General features: G+C 44.8%; 1 protein-coding gene across 2 annotated transcripts; it reads right to left on the reverse strand.

Annotated features, from left to right (window-relative positions):
- Nucleotides 1-221: 221 nt before the first annotated feature.
- LOC122541367 (E3 ubiquitin-protein ligase TRIM39-like) lies at nucleotides 222-9,908 on the reverse strand. 2 transcript variants are annotated; one of them, XM_043678072.1, is made up of 6 exons: nucleotides 9,487-9,908; nucleotides 5,993-6,088; nucleotides 4,947-5,180; nucleotides 4,830-4,852; nucleotides 4,630-4,748; nucleotides 222-1,440 (listed from the first exon to the last, which is right to left on the reverse strand). In XM_043678072.1, exons 1-6 carry the CDS (start codon nucleotides 9,895-9,897, stop codon nucleotides 893-895), a joined length of 1,431 nt encoding a protein of 476 aa, XP_043534007.1. In that variant the 5' UTR covers nucleotides 9,898-9,908; the 3' UTR covers nucleotides 222-892. The 2 variants fall into 2 exon arrangements, with proteins under 2 accessions (XP_043534007.1, XP_043534008.1); XM_043678073.1 differs by lacking the exon at nucleotides 4,947-5,180.
- Between the last annotated feature and the right edge of the window lie 2,507 nt (nucleotides 9,909-12,415).

The following is a 12,415-nucleotide window of genomic DNA, read 5'->3' on the forward strand; positions in this document are numbered from 1 at the left end:
ACATTTGGGCGGCACGGTGGCTCAGTGGTTAGCACTGCTGCCTCACAGCACCATGGACCTTGGTTCAATTCCCGCCTGTCTGTGTGGAGTTTACATATTCTCCCCGTGTTTGCGTGGGTTTCCTTCGGGTGCTCCGGTTTCCTCCCACAATCCAAAGATGTGTGGGTCAGGTGAACTGGCCAGGCTAAATTGCCCACAGTGTTAGGTGTGTTAGTTAGGGGTAAATATAGGGTAGGAGAATGGGTTTGGGTAGGTTACTCTTCAGAGGGGTGGTGTGGACTTGTTGGCCCGAAGGGCCGGTTTTCACGCTGTAGATAAACTAATCTAATCTGTGAGTCCAACCCACCTTCAATCTGGTCCCAACCTCAACTTAAAATTCAGCTCCAGATGTTCAGTGCTGCTGAAGTCAATGAGACGGAACATTGATTGGACGGAGTGTAGAATGGGTAACTGCCAAGACAGCCAATCAGTTGCATCAAAGCACTAAAGACCTGGCCGAGGTGGACGTCAACAGGTCCAGGCAGAGGCTCATGGAAACGTTGTTAGTGCCCAACTCTCTGCTCTTCTTCCGTGGGTATGTCTGTGCTGGGGTGTCCATCAAGATTCAGCACGCAGTGTCCACTGGTACAAGAGAGATCTTTCAAGATCAGTGGGCACCGCAGTGGCTGGGGTGCATCATCAACTCGAAAAGCAACATTTTGATAAGTTTCCATTCCAGTTCTGAATGCTTCCATTGACTATTTGATTCTGACTTTGTTATGGGGCCCCGCCTGATTAAAGTTTTATTTTGAAAGAGTAGAACGGGGCAACCGATGCAACGCTGTCTTTGTTCTATCTCTAGCGACCCCAAGTTTGTTCCTCTATACACAGACGGGAGTCAAACAGAGATTGGTTAACCAGTGAGCAGTGTGAGTGATTCCCCATTTTTACCAGTTAGGTTATTACAGGGACTGAAGATGGGAAAGAGTTTCTCGACGAATGTGTCACTGAAAGTGTACAGGTGAGACATGTTATCAGCATTGTAAAATACCAACTCTCCTCCTTCATAGTCCAAGTAAACACCCAGCTTCCAAGGCTTCACTTCAACAGAAATAGTGGTACTTTCTACAGTTGACGCTCGATAATCATTCTCATTAAACAAACTCATAACCCAGTATCCTTCCGTAGTTAAAGGTAGGAAGGCTCCCTTCCTCCTGGAAGACTCTCCACAGACACCTACAACCCACTGGATCTTGTTTCTAAGATCTACCTCCCAGTAGTGAATCCCTGATGTGAAACCTTGTGAGCTCAAAACATACAGGTATTCATCAAATCGTTCCGGTGTATCAGGAAGATCTTCCTCTTCTCGCTCTGCGTTGCTGTGCTCCACACTCCTCAGGTCCTCAGAAATGATGAGTTGATCATTTGCTGTATTTGGGTCCAGGGTGAGAGACTCTGGGACTGGAAGACAACCCAAATGGGAAGCCATTATATAAGAGAAACATGTCTGATTTGGGATATGCATATAGACGGTGGGGGCTACTCAGCAGTTTCCTCAGCCCAGGAACAAGGAGATCTCAGGGATAAGTATGTGAGGCACTTCTCCACATTCCCTCAGCTCCATTTATTTAAAATAGCTAGATTAGATTACTTACAGTGTGGAAACAGGCCCTTCAGCCGAACATGTCCACACCGACCCTCCAAAGAGCAACCCACCCAGACCCATTCCCCTTCACCTAACACTACGGGCAATTTAGTATGGCCAATTCACCTGACCTGCACATCTTTGGACAATGGGAGGAAACCGGAGCAAACCCACGCAGACACAGGAGAATGTACAAACTCCACACAGACAGTTACCTGAGGTGGGAATTGAACCTCAGTCTCTGGCGCTCTGAGGCAGCAGTGCTAACCACTGTGCCACCGTGCTGCCCGTTCCAATACAGTTAGGATCAGTGTGACCTCTGTCTTTCCAGACTCAGAGCCCAGTCTGTTATATTCAACCATTTTGAACAGTTCCAAGGCTAGCAGTTTTCCAAATCACGAGACTTCTCAGGTTTAAAAGGACAAGGCTGAAAGTAATATTAGTGCACTGAAAACAGCACCAGCAATAGAGAACTACCAAGTGAACATTGTTGGCATTTAGAAGGTATGACTGAGGACACAAAATGCAGAATACTTGACTTCTGGCTTCCCTTTGCTTGCCACTGTGCTACCTGGCTAATGTCTCTGTTTCAGTCTTGCTACAGTGCTCCAGCGAAGCTCAATGTAGAATGGAATCACAGCAACTCATTTTCCACTTGGGAACTCGACAGCCTTCTGGAGTCAGTATTGCATACGATAATTTTAGAGTCTGAGCATCTTCTCCCATGTCGTTGCCCCAACCCCTTCATACCAAGACCTGTCATCACGTAACCCACTAACACATTGTTAGCCATTAGTGGCCCCCATTGAGCAGCTAGTGCTTCTCTCAGGCTGTCCTTTACCCATTCTTTTGTCTGTCCAGCTATTTTTCTCTCCCTTCCTGAGCTCCTTTGGTACATAACATTTACTCCTCTCCCTCCCTCCATCCACCCCATCTTCAGCATAAATACCAACCATTTTCTAGCTATAATCATTCTGAAGTAGTGCCACTGGTCCTGAAATAACTCTTTCTCTCCAGAGATGCTGAGTTTTTCCAAAAAGTTTGTTTTTTGTTTGAGAAGACATGGTTGAATGGGATTGAAGAGTGAACGGTCCAATTTCCATCAAGTCGCAATTGAGAGGTTGGAAAGGTGTTAATAATTCCACTTAGCCCACAGGGCCAAATAATCTCTCAGATCTCTCACATCACCCCTTGTTTTTGAAGGATATTTTAGGATGCACCGAGACCTGTCTAGTGATAGGCAAGTTCCAACGCATTTCAACTGGATCTTCTCACCTGCAGCGATTCACATTAAGGCTGAATAGCAAGGCATTTCTTCGAACCATCAGCCATGTTCAGTTGATAGATCCCTCGCTTTTGAGAAAGAACATTCTGTCCCTTCAGCATGTTGGTCTTTCAGCCGGTGTGGTAGTCTCCCAACCTGTTTGGCAGTTGTTCAGTTGGGCATGGCCTCAGTGTGGACCTCCAGCCTCGAAGTGAAGCCGATTGCAGTCAGGAGTCAAGGTTGGTGTGGACAGGAGGCTAAATGCCAGCGTGAGCAGGGTTGCAAGGACTGTTGTTCTGAGCTTTTTATTTCTCTATTGTCTAACTTATGATCTGTAATGCTGGGCAGTTTATTTATTTATTTTTCCAATTTTTTTTTTCCCCTCACAACTTGTCTTGAAGAATCTGCACCTTGGTACTATGTACCAAAGATGGTGCCATCAGTGGCGACTTGTAAACTTTTTACTGTACATGTGACAATAAAGCTAACCCAATTCAATATGTGCACTCATACACCATGAACACCCTCTCCCACGTATATTATGTGCAAAAGCTTGGGTGTCAAACCTGGCTAAGCATTGCCACACTGAGTTCAGAAGTCCTGGGTGTAGGTCCCACTCTCTAGACTTGTGCATAAAGTTTAATCCAAGTCTAACAGCAGGGCAATATTGAAACAGTGCTGACCCATTACTGCTGCTGTTTTCCAATCCATTAACGGTGCTATATTTTCTGCCTTGCTCTAAACATCATAATTTGAAGAAGTGTGATTTTCAATGCTGTCTCCTCATCGATACGGTAAAGTCTAATTTAATGCACAGAGATTCATGAGCCCCATCAATTTGAGGAGACAAATTCATGGGTCTTAAACGTCCTGTAGATTTCCCAAGGTTCTAACATAGGCACCAGTGCTACCATAGAGACAAAAAACATGTCTAAACAAAAACACACCTAACAACCTAATTTTCTTCTTTCTGGCCAGGTTGACGCATCAGGCAGATAGTACAGACCCAAGGATATTCACTAGAATAAAACAAAGAACTGCAGGTGCAGGAAATCTGAAACATTGCTGTGGGTCTGGAGTTACATGTAGGCCAGCCAAGATAAGGATGGCAGATTTCCTTCTGCAAAGCGTATCAGTGAACCAGATGGGTTTTTACAACAGTCAACAATAGTAACGTGGTCATCATTAGACTAGGATTTTTACTTCAGTACTTTGATATTTATTCAATTCCCACCTCGGGCAAATGTCTGTGTGGAGTTTGCACATTCTCTCCGTGTCTGTGTGGGTTTCCTCCGGGTGCTCCGGTTTCCTCCCACAGTCCAAAGATGTGCAGGTTAGGTGAATTGGCCATGCTAAATTGCCCGTAGTGTTGGGTGAAGGGGTAAATGTAGGGGAATGGGTCTGGGTGGGTTGCTCTTCGGAGGGTCGGTGTGGACTTGTTGGGCCGAAGGGCCTGTTTCCACACCGTAAGTAATCTAATCTAATCTAATTAGTTCACCACATGAGCACTTTTCCTGCAAACTGTGAAAAGAGTTGCTACATGACGCAAAGTATGTGCAGCAGATTTTCAAACTTGCCACACGAGGCATCAGATAGCCCCCTCATTCCTGCCACTCATCACAGAGGCCACCCAATTATCACTGCTGCTGAATTGAATGGAAGGGTGACTATTCCACCCCCTTGCTCATCAACAGCTGAGCAAAGTGAAGGGGATGCTGCAAGAGGCTACTCTGACTCTTACCTGGCTCAATCATTCTCCTCATTCCCTTCCACACTCTGAAAAACTGGAAGGGCTCACCGAAGATCTCCATGGTCATTTCAACATCAGTTTCCTCTGGTAGCTTGGCTCGGTTTTCGCATCTGGGGAAAAGAGTTTGATCTGCATGAGCAGCAAAAGCAACAAAAGCAAAGGGTAAGTGCACAAACTGAGAGGGAACGTACCTGGTGAGAAAGCCCTTAACATCCTAAATAAAGAGAAAATAAACAGAACAGGAATTAATATCAAGACAAGCATAACTCCACAACGAAGCACACTCTTTCTTTCACTTTAGTTACTACCTTGAGAAACTCTGCTGCCTCAGTTATTTTTAATCGTGCTTGTAACTCTGAGATGAGCTGCTCATTGATCGAGACTCCATCATTAAGTGCTCCAATGTATTCCTCCAATCTCTTTAACATATTGTCCTCTTCTTGTCTCAGTTTTGTTCTCATGATCTCTTCTTGTTCATTCAGGAAGTTGTGCATCTTTTCAAACTCTTTTTGAATTGTGTCCATCAGCTGGTCTGCTTGTGCCTGAAACAGAGAAAACACCAGTCCCAGTGAACATTCAGAAGAAGGCAGTGCAAAGGGTTCTCGCCTTGTTATGATCTGAAATTCACTGTCTCCAGGACAGGGGGAACTGCTTCGATGAGCAGAGGAATAGGACTGAGCATGTGGCTCTTTCAAAGAGCCACTATGGGCTGAATGGTTTCCACTGTACTCTGAGAGGTTAAAAACAGGGTTGCATAACACCCATATTTCAGGCTGCACTGTGCATACCGGAAGCATATGCACACTTGCAAGAAGTTCATGAACTGGATTAGCTTAGCAATATGTATATACTGTCAGGGTCTGTAAGAAAGGGCAATAAATAATGCCTTGCTAATTTTGCCTATAGTCTATAAATAGCTGTGTCTCAAAGTCTAAGGGAAAAAAGCGGCATCATCAGTCCAGAGGCTAAGACACAGTCAGTCAGATGCTTGGGTGGTCAAAGTCTGGAGAATGGGTTCCAGGCACTCTTGCCAGACCAGAGCATCCAGACAAGGGATCAGTGGCAAATTAGTGAATTATTTTTTTAAAAATTCCAATGATCAAAGGTCTAAAATATTACATCTGGTTCTGTCTGCACAGATCCTACCAGACTCATTAATTCCAACATTTTTTATCTTTGTTTTGAAGTTTTGGCCAATATTTCATCTTTTCAAACATTTTTATTGCCCTGGATTTCAAGTTCAAGTAGAAGTAGCATTCCAAGAACAACTACAGAGGGACAAAAAAAATCGCAGTCTGGCTATACTGTGAGAATGACCTTTTTAAAATGAACACTGGAATTGTTTTATTTTTACCTTTAGTTCTTCCATTTTTGCCTCTTGCTTCTCTTTGTTTTCAATCATGTCCTTAATTTCCCAATCCAACAAATCCAAACATGCTTGGAATGCTTCCTGAAACATTTAGTGCATTTTAGTAATATGAACGAATCAGACTGAGTGTGATTCATGAAATAAACAGATGTTATCAGATAAGTCAATAATGTGACGGTCACTGAAATACCTTTGAGTTGGGATCTAAAAAATTTCCTTCGGAAGAACCTTAGATTATTTCAATAGCACATATACATGTATATGGCTATAGTCATTGGGGTACCTCATAAACATAACCAGATACAGAGGAACCTCAATTATCGAAACATCAATTATCCGAAAATTGGATTATCTGAAGGAGATGTCAAGGTCCTGTTAGAAACATTACATCAAAGACATGTTTCCAACACTGATCAGTTTTTGTTCACAGTGATTAAAAGTGAACTCTTATTGAAATGCTGCCAAGAACAATCCTGGACATCAATGGGAGCCTAGGCACCATCTCCAAGGGACTGACCTCCCACCCTCTCTCTGTCTCCCCACACTTTCCCAGGAGTTCTACACAGGGGTGTACCCTAAACCCTACTTCCACAGAAAATCTCTCCAACATTGTCCTGTACAAGGCAAAGGTGGAACCTGTCAAAAGGTTTCAATAAAAAGTTGTGCGTGTGTACTATTTGGGGCGGGCAATTTTCGACAAGGTTGGGAGTGGGCGGAGGTCGGATGGGAGGGATGGTGTTGGACGGGGTTGGGGTTGGGGGCTCGCACGCGGTGTGCTGCTGCCTCGTCTCCTGAACAGGAAGCGGACTTAACAGAAAGCTCTGAGCCCCAGAGGAAAGGCATTGAATCAATTAACCGAATAATCAATATCCACCCATCTCGTTCGAATAATCGAGGTTCCTCTGTACAAGTTCCTCTATACACATGGGGGTTATCTCATATATGCTCATTGACTCATAACCAGGCAAAGAAACACCTGATTTACATCGTTAAAAATCACACAACACCAGGTTATAGTCCAACAGGTTTAATTGGAAGCACACTAGCTTTCGGAGCGACGCTCCTTCATCAGGGGAGCGTTGCTCCGAAAGCTAGTGTGCTTCCAATTAAATCTGTTGGACTATAACCTGGTGTTGTGCAATTTTTAACTTTGTACACCCCAGTCCAACACCGGCATCTCTGAATCTGATTTACATAGGCAGAGACTGCGGTACTTCGCATTCAAGCTAGACAGTAGAATGCCCAATATGTATGGCTTGACATTAGAAAGTCAAATGTATATACTTAAATATTGGAATATGTTTACAGAAAGAAAACAATCCATACCTAGCTGGATTCTGAAATTCTCCATTATGGTGGCTACGCACAACAGTCCATCTTCCGTTGTTACACCTGCACCACTCCCCACCTCTTCCTCTGCTACATTGATGACTGCATCTGTGCCACCTCGTGCTCCCGTGAGGAGATTGAACAGTTCATCAACTTCACCAAAACATTCCACCCCAACCTTAAATTCACCTGGACCATCTCTGACACCTTCCCCCCCTTCCTGGACCTCTCCATCTCCATCAATGACGGCCAACTTGACACTGACATTTTTTACAAACCCACTGACTCCCACAGCTACCTGGATTACACCTCTTCCCACCCTACCTCCTGCAAAAATGCCAGCCCATATTCCCAATTCCTCCATCTCCGCCGTATCTGCTCCCAGGAAGACCAATTCCACCACAGAACACACCAGATGGCCTCCTTTCGAGACCGCAATTTCCCTTCCCACATGGTTGAAGATGCCCTCCAACGCATCTCATCCACATTCCGCACCTCCGCCCTCAAACCCCACCCCTCCAACCATAACAAGGACAGAGCCCCCCTGGTCCTCACCTTCCACCCTATCAACCTTTGCATTAACTGCATCATCCGCCGGCATTTCCGCCACTTGCAAATGGACCTCACTACCAGGGATATATTTCCCTCCCTACCCCTTTCCACAAAGACCGTTCCCTCCATGACTATCTGGTCAGGTCCACGCCCACCAACAACCCACCCTCCCCACCTGGCACCTTCCCCTGCCACCGCCGGAATTGCAAAACCTGCGCCCACACCTCCTCCCTCACCTCCATCCAAGGCCTCCAAGGAGCCTTTCACATCTATCAAAGTCTCACCTGCATATCCACCAATGTCATTTATTGTATCCATTGCTCCCGATGCAGTTTCCTCTACATTGAGGAAACTGGAAGCCTTCTCGCATAGCGCTTTAGGGAACATCTCTGGGACACCCGCACCAATTAACCCCACTGCCTGTGGCCCAACATTTCAACTCCGCCTCCCACTCTGCTGAGGGCATGGAGGTCCTGGGCCTCCTCCACCGTCATTCACCCACCACCTGACGCCTGGAGGAAGAAGCCTCATCTTCCGCCTCGGAACACTTCAACCTCAGGGCATCAATGTGGACTTCACCAGTTTCCACATTTCCCCTCCCCCCACCTTACCTCAGTTCCAACCTTCCAGCTCAGCACCATAACCGGTCCTACCTGCTAATCTTCCTTCCCAGCTATCGGCTCCACCCTCTTCTCTGACCTATCACCTTCATCCCCACCTCCATCCACCTATTGTACTCTTTGTTACCGACTCTCCATCCCCACCCCCCTCGCATTTATCTCTCCATCCTGGACTCTCCCTGTCTTCAGTCCTTCAGCATCCTGTTCCTCGGATGTTGCCTGACCAGCTGTGCTTTTCCAGCACCACTCTAATGTAGACTCTGATTTCCAGCATCTGAAGTCCTCATTTTTGCCAAATATTCCAACAGCTAACCACTGGAGTATTCTATTTACATAGCTAAAGCTGGGAGTACTCCACATACAAGGCTCAACACAGGCATATCTCACGTACAAGGCTAAACCCCTTGGATGGCCTATAAAAATGCTGATACCTGTACTGGGTCCTCCTTCATATATAACTTGACACTGAGTTACCCTACATGCGAGGCTAGATATTGAAAACCTCACACCCAAACTATATAAATATATATTATATATATATATGTATATACACACACACACATATATACATATATATGATGATAATCAATGAGGTCACTGCTGATCTTGACACTGACTGTTACTCCTTAACCTGTAACACATTTGGTAAATGAGAACCTATAAACCTCAGTTTTAAATTTAATCTACTCCACTAGTTCCTTTTAATAACTTGGAAACTCTGATCCCATCCTTCTCACCTCTCCTTCTTTCTCCGCGCCTATCTCTCCCCTCCACTTCATGCTTATTTTTTCCTCTTTTATCCCCCCAAATTTCCCTTGTTATATTTCCTCCCTCCTCCTTACCTCAGCTGTAACTCCTCTTCTGACCCGTTTACCATCTCTCACCCTTAATTCAGTGAACAAACTCTCCCTTGTTCACATGTCTTCACTCTCACAGTCATACCACCTACTCTGTGCCACTTGAACAGTGATTGTCTACCTTGTATTTGTGGGATGCCTCTTTTAAAGTAGTCACATCATGTGTTTCATGCTCTGAACTCCAGCAGTCCACACAGATTATTTCCTCCTCTTCTTCACAGAACAGTTTCAGCTTCTTCTCATGTTCCTCACAGTAAGACCCGTTCTCTCGCTCTGTCACCTTCGCCTTCAGCTTTCTGAACTTCTCCACAACACTGCTCAGGGTCCGAGCTGGCCTGATGTTCTTCTGACTGAAGACCTGCCGACACTCAGGGCAGGAAACATCTCCTGTCACCTTCTCCCAGCTCTGGGAGATGCAGGACCTGCAGTAATGATGCTCACAGTCCAGAGACACCGGGTCGGTGAATACCTCTAGGCAGATGGGGCAGGTCAGTTCATGGGTAAGATCCCCCAGCTCTTTTGCAGTTCCCATTTTACAGCTTGTTCTTCTTCTGTCTTTTCTGAACTTTAAATTCTGATTCTTAAACGCATTCACGCCCCTTCTTAAAAATCACATGATTCAAGATTGTGAACACAATAATGTTTCTCTGGTGAATCATTAGCATTGAACTATTTGGCAAGCAGTCAAATTTAGACAGGAAATATATCTCAAAACATGTTTTACTTATTTTAGATTGAGATAATGACGGAAATATAATTGAAACAATACGTGGTTTAACTATTCACTTTCATCCAAATATTTCTCAAAACTTACCTCTGACCAAAGTTACGGTCATCCATCCGAACATATCTTTTTTGGCTCCATGTCAACTTTTGTTTGATATCTGTACTGTGAGAAATCTCAGACATTTCAATAAGTTAATGCTGTTGTTGTTCTTTGAGACTGTCCAGGCATGGATTCAAGTGGAAATTTGTTCAACTCCTTCTGCACGTATGACCATTTAATCACTTCTGCCCTTCACTCAACCTCACTTTTAATTTTTTTATTAGCTCCGTACAGATATTTTGAATCAACTTGTTCCAATCAAACTGATTTCTTACAATTCTTTTTCGTTAAGTGGCAAAATTGGAGATGCAGCATCTGGAAGGTCATTAAATTTGAGTTTGGAGTAATCTACAAACAATGACAGACATCAACTCTAAAGAAGAGTTCCATATAGGTATCTCATTCGAGATGATGTCCTTTACAGGATGATTTAATTCGGAACTGTAAGTCTTCTGACCCTTTGCAGGTATCTTAGCAACCTTGTTAGTATCTGTTATAAAAATTATAATGCAGTTCTAGAAACTCTTATGGCAATTAGTCCATGCTTGAAGTTCTTTTAAATTTGTTCATGGATTGGGGGTTACCAGCTGAGCCAATATTTATTGCCCATCACGAATTGTTCAGAGGGCAGTTATGAGTCAACCACATTGCTGTTGTTCTGGAGCACATGTAGGCCAGCAGATATCCTTCTCTGAAAGACATCAGTGACCCAGATAGTTTCATGACAATCATTAGGCAAGTTTTTTTATTCCAACTTAAAAATCACACAACACCAGGTTAAATTCCAACAGGTTCATTTGGAAGCACTAGCTTTCGAAGCGCTGCTTTTTTATCAGGTGGTGAAGCCTGCTGAAGGAGCAGCACTCCAAAACCTAGTGCTTCCAAATAAACCCGTAGGACCTGGTGTTGAGTGATTTAGTAATATGCTTAAGTGATTTTTTAACTTTGTCCAACCTAGTCCAACACTGACTCCTCCAAATCATTCCAAGTATTTATTAAATCCTAATTTCACCATCTGCCATGGTGGAATTTGAATGTATGATCAGCGATTACTGTGTTTTTGGCTAAGATTTTGGACTGTTAGCATAGTGACATTAAAGGTAAGGTAAGGTTGCCATAGTTTTACCAGACCAAAGGACTGGTCTCTCATTAGTGAGATAACTGGAGGTGGTTTAACCTCAGGGTCACCACACCCAGGCAAAGGAAGAGAATGAACAGGAGAGTACTTCAATGATAACCTCAGTTGGTGCAGCAATTGAACACACACTATAGGTGGCTCTCTACATCGTAAACTTCCATCCAGCCAACTGAGCTAACCAACTCCCAAGAACATCACCACCTTCCCAATTATAAAGTTAAAAATCACACAACACCAAGTTATAGTCCAACAGGTTTAATTGAAAGCACACTAGTTCTATCAAAATTTCAGCATGGCACCATGTTAGAAACAGGAATCAGTTCGGCAGGACGTCCTTAGTGACAGGAGGTGGTACCACAGGGCAATGCCCTTCGTAGCAGCAAGTGATCTCACCCACCGTGGTACCCTCAGGGATGTATTGCTATTGGGACATGGCAGTTATTAGTACTGCAGCATCCTGGTTGCAGACATGGAACCCACCAACACAACAAGAGACAGAATAATTTGGCGGCAAGGGGCAAAACTAGAGCGCCCTCAAGGGGTTTGGAAGAAGTTGTTACCTCCAGCACCATTCAATGAGAGGGTACTGCAGCGCCTTTAGTGATTGGGAGCGGTACTGCAGCATGTTTCACGGTTGGGAGCGGTACCGCAGCGCCTTTGGCGGTTGGGAGCGGTACTGCAGGTACCTTTGATGGCTGGGAGCAGTACTGCAGGCACCTTTGGCGGTTGGGAACGGTACTGCAGCGCGTTTCACGGTTGGGAGTAGTACCGCAGCGCCTTTGGAGGTTGGGAGCGATACTGCAAGCACCTTTGACAGTTGGGAGCGGTACCGCAGCACCTTTGGAGGTTGTGAGCGGTACTGCAAGCGTCTTTGGGGGTTATGATTTGGAGATGCCGGTGTTGGACTGGGGTGTACAAAGTTAAAAATCACACTCTGCACTCACTACACACACACACTTTCTCACACTCACAACCCCCACCCTAGACAGACACACACACAGACAAAGACCCACATGCACACATATATTTTGTGGGGTGAATTTGTACTTGCAGAGTTACATTGCACTTTGCTGAAAAACTGCATAC

Source organism: Chiloscyllium plagiosum, chromosome 37 (assembly GCF_004010195.1).
Source record: "Chiloscyllium plagiosum isolate BGI_BamShark_2017 chromosome 37, ASM401019v2, whole genome shotgun sequence".
Lineage (NCBI taxonomy): Eukaryota > Metazoa > Chordata > Chondrichthyes > Orectolobiformes > Hemiscylliidae > Chiloscyllium > Chiloscyllium plagiosum.

Excerpts from the sequence above, each read along its gene's own strand:
- LOC122541367 (XM_043678072.1), bottom strand. The coding sequence starts at position 9,897 with ATGGGAACTGCAAAAGAGCTGGGGGATCTTACCCATGAACTGACCTGC. Across the intron at positions 4,853-4,946 it reads AGGCAGCAGAGTTTCTCAAG|GATGTTAAGGGCTTTCTCAC; the intron begins GTAGTAACTAAA and ends CTCTTTATTTAG. Across the intron at positions 1,441-4,629 it reads GAGGAGAATGATTGAGCCAG|TCCCAGAGTCTCTCACCCTG; the intron begins GTAAGAGTCAGA and ends GTTGTCTTCCAG.